We start from the raw sequence: 16,440 nt of genomic DNA, 5'->3' as shown, positions 1-16,440 counted from the left end.
ATTTTGTTATCGCCGCAGAATACGACGTCGGATCAAAGAAACACGTGGCAGGCGTACAATCAAGAGGTCATGGGTCCCACTAGCCATAAGTCCAGCTGCGAGCCACGAGTGTTTTCGTCATTACACTTTACAGAGCTCTCTCTCTCTCTCATCCGATTAGTTTCCTTTCCTCTCCATCTCTGACTGTACTGTGTCGCTGAAAAAGCCTAAAATAAAATAATATTAAATAAACAGAAATAAGTCACTTCTTTCTCGTTCTAGCCTCGAAACCCTAGAAATCCGATTTTTTTTTCTCGAGCTCTGCGATTTCCGAGAAGAAAGGGAAAGGCCTGCGGGTTCGGGTCTCGGAGGAGCCATGGCCAGCGTTGGAAGCGTGTACTGGGGAAGAAAAGACGCCTCGGACTTCAAGGGCATAGCTGTTCTCTTCGCTTGGGTTTCTATTCACCACGACCAATTGAAGGCTTTTGTCGATTTCTACGCCTCTCTCGGTTGGAATTCCCTTGTCTCCCATGCTCATTTCGTCGACGCGTAAGATCTCTTTGTAATAGTTATGCTTGGTTGATTTTCGATTTTATTACGCTAGCTACAGAGTTGGTTGGGAAATTTTCATGTCTGTGAATTTGACTGCTTAAGATGGTTGATAGCTGAAGAATGGTTGCTTCTGAAGTGGTTGATGTCTAAAGATTTTTTTTAAAACTTTTTAGAAGTCGATGATTCTTATCAATTTAATTTTTGGTTCAATAATTTGAGGATGACGGAGGTTAATTTTTTCGCTAATGATTCAGACTCATTTGCAGGTTTTACCCCGAGCGAGCCATGTCATCGGCATTAGTAGTTCTCAGTGAGCTTGTTGAGGTCAGATTCACATTCACTGGTGGTTATTTGTTACATTTATGTGCCTCAAAAAAAAAAAAGAAAAAAAAAAAAAAGAAAGAAAGATAAGATTGGTATCTTTATTCATGTGTCATAGGATTCAGATGTGTCAATTACATGAAACTGAAGGTTTTCAATTCTAACTATGACGATCTTGTGTACAAATACACCAAATAAGTTTGCAAATGTTATAAGTGTTATTGGCGCGATGTTGGTTCAATTACCGTCGGTTTTTTATACCAATGTTTTTTCTTTCTTTTGCGTGGGTCTTACAGGAGTTGAGGATAAGGCCTTGTCCTGTGGTACTTATGCCTTTTTCCGGTGGCACAAAAGCAAGTATGTATAAAGTCTTACAGGTATGTTCTGTGTAATCACGAGTTCTGTAAAACGTATTTGCATATGTCCGGCGGTTGTTTTTCAAATGTTTTGACGGAGACAATATTTTTCACCCATTCATCCCCCGACGGTGACTATACATTATGTTCAAATGCAGATTCTTGAAGGAATAAATGAAGGCAATCTTTATTCGGTATGCTTCCGATTGTTTTACACTTTTGAGTTTGATTAACCATAAATAAATAATCAGGGTTTCGTTCCATGGATAAAATGCATGCACATCAACAACCATGCTTGTTAAATCTCTTGATATTCTTGTATTTTTATAGGGTGAATATCAATTGGTCAGAAGTTGTGTCTCGGGGCTAGTCTTTGACTCTAGTCCAGTTGACTTTACAAGCGATTTGGGAACCCGACATGCATTACACCCAACAATCCAGAAAATGCCAGGGTCTTCAAAAATCGTTTCGTGGGTGGCTAAAGGCATTGCTTCTGGCCTAGATGCTTTATATCTTACGAGATTTGAATCCCAGCGTTCCGAGTACTGGCAGGCTCTTTACTCCTCTGTTGTAAGCTATACTTTTCCACGTCTGAGTTCCTTGTTGATATTGGTTGGTTCGAAATGTCTCTTACTTTTCTTTTCTTGTTTTAAACTTTTAATATTGTAGAATTTGGGAGCACCTTTTCTTTTGTTGGGCTCTGAGAAAGATGACATCGCACCCCTAAATACTATCTGCAATTTCACTCAACGTTTACATGAACTTGGAGGAGACGTCAAGCTTGTGAAGCTGAAAGGGTCTCCTCACCTAGGTTTGTGTTTTATTTTAGATTGTCAATTTACTCTTTGTTTACTTACTTTATATTCTATGTCATTGGGGTGGTGATGCTCATTTACTCCAGGAACTTATCCTCTGCTTTCAAGGATAGGGTATTTTCATTTACTGATCACCCATACACGCTCATCTCTCTATGCGTGGAATAAAACGCATGCAGTGTATCAATTTCTACAATTCGACGAGTTAACTGAGGTTTTTATCTTTCCCTTTTAATTTCCTTCTTCTAGGTCATTTTAAGCATTATCCAGCTCAATACAAGGCTGCTGTTATGGATTTTCTTGGGAAGACAACCGTAGTTTTCTCTCAAAAGATACGGAAACTTGAAGAAGAAAGGACCGGTGTGGAAGGCACACAAGATGAGATATCTGGATTAATCTGTGGCCTCCAAAAAGCAGCAGTGAACTCGAGCCAGAGTCTTAGGAGAGTCGCGGTCGGGCCCAGCGACCATTTCTACGTGCCAAGTTCATTCGAACAGAACGGAAGAAACAACGAGTCGTCTTTGCAGGATGAGCGAAATCCGAACAGTCCTCCGAGCATAAACGCACATAGTGTTTTGGGTCAGCTTCTGTTTGATGCTTGTGTCCCAAAGAATGTTGAAGGCTGGGACATTAAATTCTGCGGCTCTTTAAATGGACAACCTTTTGGTTCTGCTCGAAGGCATTCGTCTTTGCATGGGAGTAAAAGCATTCGTCGATCAAGGCTATAGTTTTGGAGTTTAAAGACATAGCGGAAATTCTTCGACAAGATTTTGCTCAAATGGGTCAAGTCCTGAAGAGGTTGTGATGCGATCTCGCAGAGGCAAGTCCTTCCTGTAAGAAAACTCAATGTAGATTTTGAACCCGGTTGTTGGTGCTAATGAGTACATCCTTGTGAATGAATTGTACAAAAAAAGAAAAATAAAAACAAAAGATGAAGAGCATACATGCCTTTGTTATGTGTAGTGTAAGAAGTCCTGTATGTTTGAGTAGTTTTTAACTCTGCGTGAGAACTTTAAAGGGTCACACCATGATGTATATTACAAGGTTGGACATGCTTGAAGAAGAGGTTGTAAATAGTATTCTGCAATATCATCAAATAGCGTCTCTAATTCATAGTTGCATATATGAAGGACATCTTAGGCCCCGTTTGGTTATGTTTTCTATTCCTGTTTTCTGTGATTCTCTCTCTCTCTCTCTCCCTCTATCTATATATATATATATATATATATATATATATATATATAAAACAGATTTTTTTTATGTTTCACTTAGGTGCTTTAAAAAATCACATTTATCTACCGAGTATTATTATTTCTGTGATTTTTTATGTAACTTAATTTCGGCCTCTCCCTTTCTCCCCACCATCAACCTCCTCAAAGCCACAGGGTCGGGCCGGCTCACATAGAATCCCCTATCCCCTTCTTTCTTTTTTTTTTTTTTTTTTTTTTTTATTTCCCCTAATTTTCTATGGACTTTTTGGAGAGTTTCTCGGTTCACTAGCGAGGTTGTGGCCAAGTTCGAGGAGCTAATGCTAATGGTGGGATGTTTGATTTAAATTATTTGTAATTAAGTAGTTGACGTTTACAATTTTATTGGATTTTGTTTAAATATGTTTGTTTTCCATTTTTAGGGTTTGTGTTATTTTTTATTTTCGATGTAAAAAGTTATAAACAACTATAAATAATTGATAATCATGTACGTTCTTGATTTTGTTTATAGACTCGTTTTAACTTAATCGCTACAAAATGCTATAAAACATGAAGGGTTATTGATATGAACAAGATTGTCCGTATCGATTTGTAGTTTTTTATTTTTTTTATTTTATTTTATTTTTTTTAATTCTACCGATGCAATGATATTAATCATAAAACTGCTTATATAGTTCAAATGCGCTACGAATTAATTCTATGGACCGTTTAGAGTTCTAAGAGCATATTCAATGGAGAAGTCTAAAACTCTATAAATAAGGTTAGAGCTTTCCAATGGTAAAAACTATAAAACTATATATTTGGGGCAATCTTGACACCAAATGAACAGTGTTACGCTAAAAAAATATAAACATATAAATAGGCTGCTAATTAAGGAAAGAAAACATAGGGATAAGGGGGGGAGAGAGAGAGAGAGAGAGGTGAGGAGAAAAATAAGGAAAATAAAATTAAAATATTTATTCATAAATAACTCAGAGAGATAGAAAGTTACACTTTGATCTTTTTAACAAAGTAAATTAAGTTAAATATTTACGAATAATAGTGTTATAAACCGTCGTAAAAGTTATAAGCTCTTTAATGGACTACAAATTAAGGAAAAAAAATAGGGGGGAAAGAAAGATGTCATGAGAAAATTAGGAAATGAAGTCAAAATATTTATTCATAAATAACTGAATGAGAGAGATATACACATGATTGCTATACAAAAATTAAGTCAAATGTGAATTTATTTTTATTCTTTAAAAAATTGTCAAGCAGTTACATTCGGATTTGTAAAAAAAGAAAATTTTAAGAAACACAAGATCATAATGAAAAATAGGTAAGAATGTCACATATATACGAATTGACAATCTCGAAACGTTGATTTTTTTTGCAAAACAAAAATACGATGAAGCTCTTTGGCTCCGTTGCCCACTTGCCCTATTCTATAATAATAAGTTTGACTTTATGACGATGTCGTTATATATAGGAATATTTGTACAATAATATCGTCATAAGATTGAAAATGTTCAACCGAATCTTGGTGATATGTTGTTATTCCATTATTTAATTGTTTATCCACTCCTTCCTTGTTGGTAGCTAATATTAAAGTCAATTTTTTTTTAATTTTTTTTTTACAAATAATTACAAAAGAAACTACATTAGAAATTTCATAAAAGTATTCAAAATGAAAAAAATTCCATAAAACATGTTATTATAACAAATAGGTCCCTAACTAATATGAACATCACATATTTTTTTTTCTCATTTACAAACATATCCAGTTAACTCAGTACTACTGAAAATAAAGGTTTTTTTTTATTCAATTTACATTGAACTCTTATTTTTTATCCAATTTTTTTTAGCAATGCATAAAATCATAAAAAAAAAAACCCAGTACACATATAATAATCAATGTGTTACCTAAGACATTACGTCTCAATATTGATATTTACCAAAGCCAACCTTATATATAAATATTATATATTCATATAAAAAACGCCTACAATCAAATTCAAACATTTATATTCTGAGCAAACAAATAGAAAACTATTTATTTGCTACTTTCTTTTTTTTTCTTGGCGAACTCAAATGTTTATTTGTTGAGCTGGCTTGTTTACAACCTTCCACGCATTCCCAAAAGAACAAAATAAAGACCCATTCTCAAGTGTGAAGTGAAGTGTTCCATTTTCAAAAGTTTGAAAGGACTGACCTTCCCCGGGAAGCCATGGCTGTTTCTCAACGTGGAAGTACTACTACACCACCAGATTCTCCTCCAAAGGTTCTTCTTCTTCTTCTTCTTCTCTCTCTCTCTCTCTCTCTCTCTGTTTTTTCTTTTTCTTTGTTTATTTATTGACAGATATCCTTACTGAAATGCAGGCCATACGAAAGAAGAGACCCAGAAAACAAGAAAACAGAGTGAGATTTCTGGGGTTCTTGTTAGAGAATTTGTTTCTGCTGTCTTTGTAAATGAATCTTCGTTTTCCTTGTCTTCAATCCAAAACAGCAAAAACTTTCCGTATCAGTAAATAAAACCGACAGGTTTTTCCTTGGTTTTTTTTAATCATACTGAACACTAAAATTGTGAATACTGTTTCAGAGACCGACAAATGTTTTCTCTATACATATATATATATATACATATATATATATATATATATATATATGGATATATAATATATATATTTTTTGGCATGTTAGTTTGTATTACAAGTTTGAGTTTTATGATAATTATATTATTTTTTATTTTTTCATACAGATCGTCTGCGTTGAACAACAGAAGACTAAGAGGTTGGGAATACTTTTCCCCCATTGAGCTGCTTTCGAACTATTAGACTAATATTTTTTTTAACTATTGTTATATCTGAGCTTCAATGTATTTTTTGTTCTTCATCCTCGTCAATAATAGCCTTAAAACAAAGAAATCGAGTGTGCAAAGACTGTATGACAGCTGTAGCTCTGCAATGGAGCGAGCGAAAGCGATTCAAGCAAGCCTCGGGCAAGACTTTCCGAGCTTTGTGAAGAACATGCTTCACTCACACGTCATCCATGGCTTCTGGCTGGTAATAGTTATAGTCAGTAAATAAAAAGAGCAACTTGACTATCGTTACGGTCTTATGAGATTTTCGGTCAAACAATGCAGGGTCTGCCTAAAAGATTCTGCGATGCTCATATGCCGATCAAGGACACGATGATCACTCTCGAGGACGAAGATGGGAAGCAATGGAAATCGAAATATCTCTCTCTCAAGGTCGGACTCAGCGGTGGTTGGAGAGGATTCTCCGTCGACCACAATCTGGTCGAAGGAGACGTGGTGGTCTTTCAACTAGTTTCGAAGTTCAAGTTCAAGGTCGTTCCATTGCTCGTATTTGAATTCGTGCTGATTTTATTTATCTCTCGGTTCATGCTTATCTGTGTGAAATGTTTTATTTCAGGTCTACATTGTTCGGCTAGGCGGATCGGACGATGTGGATTGTGCTCTTGGTCTTCTCGAATTGGAAGCTAATCACAACGGACAAGTTGAATCCGGTAAGCAAGTTCATACGGATTAGTTCTTCAAGTTTGAAGTTTTTTTTTATTTTTTTTTTTATATTTTTTTTTTACCTAATAACTTCTTCTTTTTTGCCTTGGAACTCTGAAGATGACGATCCTAATATGGACGATGAACAAAAGAACTATTACGAGATACTAGACCAATCCGACAAAGAAAGCGACGGCGATGCTAGCCCCGAGGTTTCCGACGGAATCAGACTCTCGGAATCAGCCGTCGCGATCGAGGAAGTGAAGAGCGCGGACGATTTCGAGATTCTGGCGAACGGTCTGGTCATAAACTCCGAGATCTCGAAGCACATCCGAGGAAAGTACTACGAGCTGTGTCGGAGCCGGGGGTGCGTATTGCACGAGAATCTCCTCGAGGGACTGAACTGCAAACTCGTCGCCGGAGTCATTTCGGAGACGGTGAACGTCGCGGACGCGATAAGAGCCAGCAAGATCACCACGCCGGTTGGAGATTTGTCCACGTGGGACAAGACCCTCGGGGCCTTTGAGGGGCTGGGAATGGGTTTGGGCTTCTTGCGGGCCCGGCTGGGCCGGCTCGTGGGTCTGGCTTCGGAGTCGGAGAGGTTCGTCAGGGTCGGAACAGAGAGGGACGGCGCGAGAGACGAGCTCAGGGTTTTGGAGGCCAAGGTTTCGGAGGCGAGAGAGAGAGTGTCGAGGCTCGACTCCGAGTTCGAGTCGCTCGGAGCCGACTTTCACGGGCTTGAGCTCACTTTCATGGAAGTTGCTAGCGCTCCTTGGTGAGCCTTAGTGCTTGGTTTGTTGCACCACTTTCAGGTTCAATTTTTGGGGTGTGGAGAGTGTGTTTCAATACAAGTCACACGTGGGTGGGTATGTATATATATGCCTCTATATTTTTTGTTCTTTTTTTTGGTAGAGTATCACTCACTTGTAACATCTTTTGTAAAATGTAAGGAAACTTGGGAGCGGTTTGGTTTAGTTTTCTAAACTCGTTTTCTGTTTTTAAATTATGTTTTCTGATTCTAATTTTTAAATTAAAAAACAGACTTAAAATTACGTTTCAGAATATTTTAAATGTTGTTTGGTTATTGTTAACGCCGTTTTTGGGCCAACACTTAGAACCGTTCGTGGTTCGGTCTAGGGCCGGACCCTATGACCGCACGTAGGTTGGGTGTGGTGAGATCTACTCTTCTCGTCGTCTTTGCCTCGCCGAAAAGAGGTTCTCGGTTTCTCGTGACTTCGTAATTAGTTCGCTTTCGTGTTCTTCGCGATCTTCGGGTTCGTCGAGTTCTTCACGTTCTTCGAGTTCGTCGAGTCCTTCTAGTCCGTTGGATTCTTCGCGTTCTTTGTGTTCGTCGAGTCCTTCGAGTTCGTCGTGTTCTTCTGGTTCTTCGCGATCTTCAGGAGTGAAGTTGAGGTTTTGTAAGTTTTTCAAAACCTTTTTCCATTGTAGATGGAGATAGGGGTATTTATAGTTTTTCATTTTAGAGCTTGTGTGGGCTTTGTGGGCAACTTGGGCCAAAGTGGTCATTTTTGGCCGTGAGCCAGACCTGTGCTGATAGTTTGGACGACCAAGATGGCCGAGAGTTGGTGTCTGCCGAAGGTTTAGAGGCTCTCCGATAGTTTCACGCCGATAGTTTTCACGCCGATAGTTACACGCCGATAGTTTACACGCCGATAGTTTACACGCCGATAGTTTTCACGCCGATAATTACACGCCGATAGTTTTCACGCCGATAGTCTAGGTCATGAAGCTCGCCGATAGTCTCGGTCATAAGTTCGCCGATGGTCTTACTTTGCCGAAGATTTTTAGGACGCCGATAGTTTGATCTTGAACTTCGCCGATAGTATGGCCGCCGATAGTATGGCCGCCGATAGTTCAATGATTCTTCCTTTCGCCGATAGTCTTGCTTTGCAAAAGGTTCTAGGTCGCCGATGGTTTGCATGACGATGGTTTCAACTTGTCGATAGTTAGGTCTTGAACTTTGTCAATTCTTGTCGTTTTAGGCTCTCGGGGTGTCGTTTTTACATTGTTAAAACGACGTCATAACATTAACCCCCCCAGTTTCTTGTGCGACTTGTCGTGCGAGAAATTTGTCTTGTGTTCCCCGAGAGCCTTGTGGTTGATGGCTTTGGATCGTTTGATCTTGTGACTTGGAGATGTATGTCGTACCAGCTCACTTCGCGGAGTGCAACTTTGCAAAATGCAACCTAGTGGGGTTCTTTTCGTAAAATGTGACCCCGTAAGGCTGATCACGTAGGATTGAGTCCCGTGGGACGTGGCCTCGTAAGGCTAACCCCGTTGGGCTTTGTCTTGTAAGACATGGCCTCGTAAGGCTTGATCCCGTAGGATAGAGTTTTGTGAGACGTGGCCTCGTAAGGCTAACTCCGTGGGGCAGTGTCTCGTAAGACATGGCCTAGTAAGGCTTGATCCCGCAGGATTGAGTCCCGTGGGACGTGGCCTCGTAAGGCTAACCCCGTGGGGCAGTGTCTCGTAAGACATGACCTCGTAAGGCTTGATCCCGTAGGATTGAGTCCCGTGGGACGTGACCTCGTAAGACTAGCCCCGTAAGGCTGCGTCTCGTAAGACGTGGCCTCGTAAGGCTGATTATTTCTTAACTCTTTTATTCTTCTGAATGCTTAAGTTTTGAAAATTATTCAAAAGCAGTAATGTGACCGAAAAATATTTTTTTCATTGCAAAAGGAACGTTCGTGGATGCGAATTACAAAAGTCGGGCCCTCTTAGGGGTTTAAAAAATAAAGACATAAAGCAAAATTAAAACATCCCCCGTAGGGGTCGCGAATTCAAATTTCAAAATAGGCGATCTAGGCCTTGAGATCCGGTATATGGAACGGATCTATAATCTGATGGGCGGCTCTTCAGTTAACTATGTTAAGGGGAGTCGCTGCTCGGTTGTTGTTTCCATGCGCTTCTCCGTTGGTGGTCGCGGTTTGTTGGCTCGTGGAGGCTCTGCTGTTGTTGATCATGTTGAGGACAAACTCTTTTCAGTTCTCCTTGCTGGATGAGAGCCTCGATTTGCCTCTTCAGATGGAAGCACTCGGAGGTTAAGTGTCCGTGGTCCTTGTGAAACTCACAGTACTTTGACCTATCTCTCTTTCCCGGTTCCATCCTCAAAGGTTCGGGGGCTCTGAACTTCTCGCGAGCTAGTACTAAGATTCTTTCAGGCCTCGTTTCAGCGGAGTGAAATTAGTCTGTTCTTGAAACTTTTGCACTAGGCCGCGCCTTGGGTCAGTCGGGGGACGACCGTTGACATCGGCTCTCGCCTTCTTCCTTCGTTGGTCCTCAGATTCGTCCTCTTCCCTTCTACGGCTTCCTTGGTCGTTGACTCTCCGGCCGTGAACAAATTCCTCGAGAGTAATATATTTTTCGGCTCGGGCGGTGAGTTCGGTCAGTGTCCTCGACTCCTTCTTGATTATGGAGTCGAGGAAGCCTCCAAGTTGGAGTCCATCTAAGATCGCCGAAATGGCGTCGTTGTCTTCAAACGTGTCAACCTTGTTCGATTCCTCAGTGAATCGCGATAGGTATTCACGCAACGGCTCATTCTTTCTTTGTTTGACGGTGCGGAGATGGTTTCTTCCCAATTTTCGTTCCCTAGAGCCGCTGAAACGGGCGAGAAAGCTTTGTTTTAGCTCTTCAAAAGAGTGAATGGTCCCAGGCCTCAGTTTGAGAAACCATTGATAAGCAAGACCGTTCAGAGTGAGGCAGAATGCCTGGCACATGATTGCCGGCGAGTGTCTTCCCACTCTCATCCACATCTGGTACTGTTGGATGTGAGAAAGAGGGTCGGTCTTCCCGTCATAGGTTGATGTGGTCGGGAGGCGAAAATCACGCGCGAAGTCCTCTGCCAGGATTTCTGCAGTGAAAGGTGAGGCGACGTCCTCCATCACGTTGCGGATGTCTGGCGTCAAGATCTGGGCAGCTCGTAGACCTCACACTTCATCCCTCAATTCTTGGAAGAGGGTCATGATGTCCGCGTTATCAGCGGGAGTCGTTGTGGGGACAAGTCTTGTTGTGCGCCCCCTCTCGTTCGATGCTTGATCGAGGGGCGCGATGTGTGGTGGAGTTGGGTTGGCCGGGATCGGCTCCGTCCCTGCTTAGGGGTTTGCTGGTTCAAGAGGTGAGAGATTCTGTGGAATCTCCCAATGTGCATTCAATTGTTGTCTCAAGTCATCATCATGGAGGGAAGCGGATCTCGGATTGTGGACACGCCTTGGCGGCGTGAATCTCCGAGCGTCACCGCTATCCGCCATGTCTTCTTCGTGGCTTATGCGATCGAAGGCGGATAGACGTGAACGTCCCGTTCTCGTCTCGAATAAGGAGTGGGAGCTTCGCGAGGTTGCTTGGCGGTTTCGTGGCCTTTGATCAACCACCGCTCGGCGAACCTCGCGCGTCTCGTCACGTTGGCGACGTTCACGGTTCTCTCTCGCCACCGCGGGAACAATGCGCCTGATGTCACGAATACTCGGATCGGGAGCGTCATCGCTAACCTCTTGGCGGGGCTCGAGGTCTTCGTCTTCAAGATTGAGGTTGTCATTGAGCCCTTGCTCCGAATCTTGTATCTCGGGTCCCAGTGGGATATACTCCGACGCGTCTCGCTCGTCTTGATCGTTGAAGATGTCTTCAACAATAGTGTTGCGGCCCCCGATCCTTCCAACAATGCCGGCAAGTTGGAAGATGCTTGTCTCGATTCGCTCCATTCGTGCGTCTCGGTCGTCACGAACGGGCACAGGTTGAGCCTCGTCTCGAGGGGTGTCGTTTTCTTGAGCTTGGCGGGCTCGGGCCCGAGTGTGGAGTGCGACACTTCCCGCCGGAGGGGCGCCGCCCTCGGAGATGGCTAGGTGCCTAGCCATTTGTCGTTTGTGAGTTTTGTAATTTTCCACGGAGGAAGTGAATTTGCCGGTGGAAACTCGTGGTTGTTTTCGAGTAACCCCTCCTTCTAGCGCCAAAATGTTAACGCCGTTTTTGGGCCAACACTTAGAACCATTCGTGGTTCGGTCTAGGGCCGGACCCTATGACCGCACGTAGGTTGGGTGTGGTGAGATCTACTCTTCTCGTCGTCTTTGCCTCGCCGAAAAGAGGTTCTCGGTTTCTCGTGACTTCGTAATTAGTTCGCTTTCGTGTTCTTCGCGATCTTCGGGTTCGTCGAGTTCTTCACGTTCTTCGAGTTCGTCGAGTCCTTCTAGTCCGTTGGATTCTTCGTGTTCTTTGTGTTCGTCGAGTCCTTCGAGTTCGTCGTGTTCTTCTGGTTCTTCGCGATCTTCAGGAGTGAAGTTGAGGTTTTGTAAGTTTTTAAAACCTTTTTCCATTGTAGATGGAGATAGAGGTATTTATATAGTTTTTCATTTTAGAGCTTGTGTGGGCTTTGTGGGCAACTTGGGCCAAAGTGGTCATTTTTGGCCGTGAGCCAGACCTGTGCCAATAGTTTGGACGACCAAGATGGCCGAGAGTTGGTGTCTGCCGAAGGTTTAGAGGCTCGCCGATAGTTACACGCCGATAGTTTTCACGCCGATAGTTACACGCCGATAGTTTACACGCCGATAGTTTTCACGCCGATAGTTACACGCCGATAGTTTTCACGCCGATAGTCTCGATCATAAGTTCGCCGATGGTCTTACTTTGCCGAAGATTTTTAGGACGCCGATAGTTTGATCTTGAACTTCGCCGATAGTATGGCCGCCGATAGTTCAATGATTCTTCCTTTCGCCGATAGTCTTGCTTTGCGAAAGGTTCTAGGTCGCCGATGGTTTGCATGACGATGGTTTCAACACGTCGATAGTTAGGTCTTGAACTTTGTCAATTCTTGTCGTTTTAGGCTCTCGGGGTGTCGTTTTTACATTGTTAAAACGACGGCATAACAGTTATGTTTTTCATTCGATTGTTTTTAGATTTTAATTTAAAGTTTAAGAATTTTAATATAAGTATATAAGGGAAATGAAATAGAAAACAACTTTTTTTTTTGTTTTCTGTTTTCCAACTAAATTTCAAAGAAAAAAAAACATAATTCCAAATCTGTTTTTTAAATTAATAACCAAACATGTTTTTTGGTTGTGTTTTTTAAAATTTATAATTAGAAAACATAAAATAAGATTGGAAAACTAAGGGGCCGTTTGGTTTAGTTTTCTAAACTCGTTTTCTGTTTTTAAATTCTGTTTTCTGATTCTAATTTTTAAATTTTAAAAATAGATTTAGAATTACGTTTCAGAATATTTTAAATGTTGTTTGGTTATGTTTTCCATTCAATTGTATAGAGATAAAATAGAAAATAACTTTTCATTGTTTTCTGTTTTCTAAACAAATTTCAAAGAAAACAGAAACATGATTCTAAATCTGTTTTCTGAATTTATAACCAAACAGTTTTTCTAAAACTGTTTTCTAGAATTTAGAATCAGAAAACAGAAAACAGAGATAGAAAACATAACCAAACGGCCCCTAAATCAAACAGGGCTCGGGGATATAGTTAGTAAGAAGGAAATATGTTTGGAAGTGGGAAAAGAAATGAATGAAGATATTAATTATTATAATACCTTATACGTCCTTGGATTTCTGTTATATATTCGGTTGAGACCACTAGTCTTTCTTCCAAATCCTGTTTTATAAGATGAAGGTTAGCGAGCTAGTGCATAGTCGGTTTAGTACTTCAAGTGACTTCGTTGCGTACACTAAATAACTTGGACGATTGACGAATCAATTCAATTGAGCATATGAGGGGTCATTCAGGTTGATGGATAGTTTTGTCCGAAAATGTTAAGATGCGTATAGTTTTTTAACCATGTAATTAGTGTATAAAAAATAAGTTTTAGAGATTAATTTGTTAATAATAAAAAAATCAACTTTGTCTTGCAAAAGTTATGATAAATCAAATCCAAACATTTTAGCCCATAAAGAGATATAATATTATATTAATATGCTGGTAATAGTAGGACGTACTCGTAGCTTTTTCAAATTCGAAAAGTCTGATTGTAAATTGTTATTTTATTACAAACACGGCAATTTGGCGCTCAAACAAGGAATGTCTACTCAAGGGGTTTGTGTCATAAATAAATAATTAAATAAAAAAAACATTTCATATTCACACTCTTTCCTTTTGGAAACCAAGCACAAGGTCAACACAGAAGAGAAGAGAAGGAACGTCTTTGCTTTGTTTTTGGGTTCATTCGTTCGTTGGGTGAATCGGAATCATCATGGTCGAGTCGAAGCTAACGTACGAGGAATGTCGGAGACAGAGAGTGGAAGAGAACAAGAAAAGAATGGAAGAGCTCAATCTCTCCAACCTCGCTCTCGCCTTGAAACCAAAGTCCTCACCCGTGAGTGCTCTTTTTCTATTATTCATTATTTATTATTATTATTATTATTTTTTTTTACATTTATGTGTCCAGTCATTTGAAGTGTTGGTTCAACAGGCTAAACAAGGGAAACCGAGAGCTCGATTATCTTCGGAAATGTCTGCAATGCCGCTGAGAAGGTCCGGTCGAATGGCAGACAAACCTCCTCCGAACTACAAGGAGGTCACTTTCGATCCCTTTGCTTATTTTCTTATTTTTTATTTTTTGGTGTTAGACAGTCTCAAGTTTTCTTATTTGGGGTTTTTTTTAGCTTTCATGAGCTGTGCTTTTAGAAAAAAAGCTCTCTCTTTTGGAAGGTTTTTGGGGTTATAAAAGTTGTTTCTTTAGTTGGGGTTTTCAGATAAAAAGGTTTTTCCTTTTGGATAAAAAAAAAAAACTGAATAAATAAGAGTCTGAGCTATGTCGTGTTCAAATGTGTTGATTTTATCATCCTGTTTGGATTGGTGTCCAGATGGCAATGGAACCTCTTGGAACGATCAGAAGGTTGGCATGAGCGGTTTGGTTTTTATTTTTGTGTGTTGTTTTCGACTTTTGGTGGTATTGGTTTCGAAGACACTCTTTCTAATCTCTTTGTTGGACTCGATTTTGGTTTCTCGATACAGGAGTTACGGGCGTCGGGATTTGTTGGACCGTGTTCGAGCCACGGATGAAGTAAGGCTATACGCGATCAAAAGAGCTGAAAATCTCGAATCGGAGTTGGGTTCTCAATTTCCCACTTTTATCAAGCCCATGCTTCAATCTCATGTTTCTGGAGGCTTTTGGCTGGTAATCCAAACCCTTTCATTCTCATCCTTTTTTTTTTTTTTTTTTTTTTGCAAATACTTTAGTGCTTCTATAAAATTCAACAAGTTTTTGCATTCCTTTTGACACTAGTAGGTAATTGGAATATATTAAAAGAAAAAAAGAATTCTAAAAGGAAATGGTTAGATGATCTTCCCATCTTTTCTCGGAAAGCTTTGAACACCATTTAGAGTACTAAAAAAGATTTTATGATTCTCAATATTATATAACAAGAAGACTATTACATATAGTTAATTTTTTTTTTTTTCATGAATGATAGAAATGGTTTTTATTTGTATTTTTTAAAAGGAGATGTACAAACATAAGAACTTTCCTATTATTTTCTTCATCGCCTATCGATTCTCATGTCTTTTATCTCCGATTCAAACAGGGTTTGCCGATTAGGTTTTGCAATGAACACATGCCCCAAAAAGACGAGTTTTTTAGCTTGGTGGACGAAGAAGACGACGAGTCCGAGACGAAATACCTTGCCGACAAAAGAGGCCTAAGTGGCGGTTGGAGAGGCTTTTCCCTCGATCACGGCTTGGTCGACGGCGACGCTTTGGTTTTCCAGTTGGTGAAGCCAACGGAATTCAAGGTCGTTCATTTCATCGAACCCACGTTCGTTCTTGGAAACTAGATACTATTATCTAGTTTGAACTTGAGAGAATTGATGATATTTCTCTGTTTTGTGGTGACTGTGAAGGTGTATATCATCAGAGCGGATCAATCAGACGACAAACACGACGCCGGTGAAGAGATTGGAGAGAAGAACGTGGACGTAAAGGTCAAACCTTCGAGCCGAGGAAGTAGCAAGAAAACGAGAGCGAGAAGGAGAGCAACTTACTCTGATGATGATGATGATGATGATGATGATTACAAGATCAAAGATAAGAGCGGGGACATCGAAGTCACAGCCTCAAGCCGAAGAAGTAGCAGGAGAACGAGAACGAGAGCGAGTCAGTGTGATGATGATAGTGATATTGTGACGAGCAAAGAAAATGTTGGTGTCGGCACAACGGCAAGAGAACCCGAGCAAGTTAATACTTCTGACTCCATAAATGAATTGTCATAAAACATGTCCTTTTGCGATTCGCATCACAAAAGCTGATCGTGAAAGGAACTATATTTTGAGGGACTATTTCTGTATAGACAAAACTAATATCTGTGTTCCGACTTGATAGAAGTTCGTTCTCTAATTCATTCGTCCTTCTATTGTTTGATTTGATGACAGGAATGAAGTAAAGCTTATAAGCGGGCAAAAAAAAGCAGAACTCAAGTACACACTACCTAGGAAAAGTGGAAACCAACCCGTCTTTTGTTCCTCTTCGTTGTGAATGATTCAGCTAATGAGATTGGTGTGAAGTTTATTATTCAATGGTTAAGGAACTAAGACGGTCCCAAAACTATTGCGAAGTTTTTAGTTAAAAATCTGTTAAGTTTCGGGCTTGTTAGTTATCATATTGTGTACTGTTTTTTTTTTTTTTCCCCTTTAATATTGAAATTTCTTAAGTGACAAGATAAGTTTAAAAAATGAAAATGGAAATCGGAATAAAAGAAAAAAAGTAG

At 40.3% G+C, this 16,440-nt stretch overlaps 4 protein-coding genes across 4 annotated transcripts; 3 read left to right on the top strand and 1 right to left on the bottom strand.

Moving 5' to 3' along the window:
- The first annotated feature begins 145 nt into the window (after positions 1–145).
- LOC149389297 (peptide methionine sulfoxide reductase (Protein of unknown function DUF829, transmembrane 53)) lies at positions 146–3,148 on the top strand. The gene is made up of 7 exons (XM_089622857.1): positions 146–528; positions 798–855; positions 1,149–1,229; positions 1,367–1,402; positions 1,539–1,778; positions 1,878–2,019; positions 2,273–3,148. Exons 1-7 carry the CDS (start codon positions 356–358, stop codon positions 2,749–2,751), a joined length of 1,209 nt encoding a protein of 402 aa, XP_089478983.1. The 5' UTR covers positions 146–355; the 3' UTR covers positions 2,752–3,148.
- Positions 3,149–5,388: 2,240 nt separating this feature from the next.
- Positions 5,389–7,658, top strand: LOC149389296 (B3 domain-containing protein Os01g0234100-like). Its single transcript, XM_089622856.1, has 7 exons — positions 5,389–5,491; positions 5,590–5,628; positions 5,969–6,000; positions 6,119–6,272; positions 6,353–6,559; positions 6,645–6,738; positions 6,851–7,658. Exons 1-7 carry the CDS (start codon positions 5,438–5,440, stop codon positions 7,507–7,509), a joined length of 1,239 nt encoding a protein of 412 aa, XP_089478982.1. The 5' UTR covers positions 5,389–5,437; the 3' UTR covers positions 7,510–7,658.
- A 2,239-nt stretch (positions 7,659–9,897) lies between these two features.
- LOC149389295 (uncharacterized) lies at positions 9,898–10,632 on the bottom strand. Its single transcript, XM_089622598.1, has one exon. The coding sequence runs from the start codon at positions 10,630–10,632 to the stop codon at positions 9,898–9,900; it is 735 nt and encodes a 244-aa protein (XP_089478724.1).
- A 3,146-nt stretch (positions 10,633–13,778) lies between these two features.
- Positions 13,779–16,329, top strand: LOC149389294 (B3 domain-containing protein Os06g0194400-like). Its single transcript, XM_089623679.1, has 7 exons — positions 13,779–14,052; positions 14,149–14,253; positions 14,543–14,574; positions 14,694–14,856; positions 15,263–15,469; positions 15,578–15,910; positions 16,106–16,329. The coding sequence occupies exons 1-7, from the start codon at positions 13,930–13,932 to the stop codon at positions 16,109–16,111; spliced, it is 969 nt and encodes a 322-aa protein (XP_089479805.1). The 5' UTR covers positions 13,779–13,929; the 3' UTR covers positions 16,112–16,329.
- Positions 16,330–16,440: the final 111 nt, after the last annotated feature.

The sequence above is a fragment of the Urtica dioica genome, chromosome 8, assembly GCF_054948205.1.
Source record: "Urtica dioica subsp. dioica isolate 48M chromosome 8, U.dioica_male_clone48M_v1_H2, whole genome shotgun sequence".
NCBI lineage: Eukaryota > Viridiplantae > Streptophyta > Magnoliopsida > Rosales > Urticaceae > Urtica > Urtica dioica.
The sequence above is the reverse complement of the archived record's forward strand: the minus strand, read 5'-3'. Positions and strand labels throughout refer to the sequence as shown.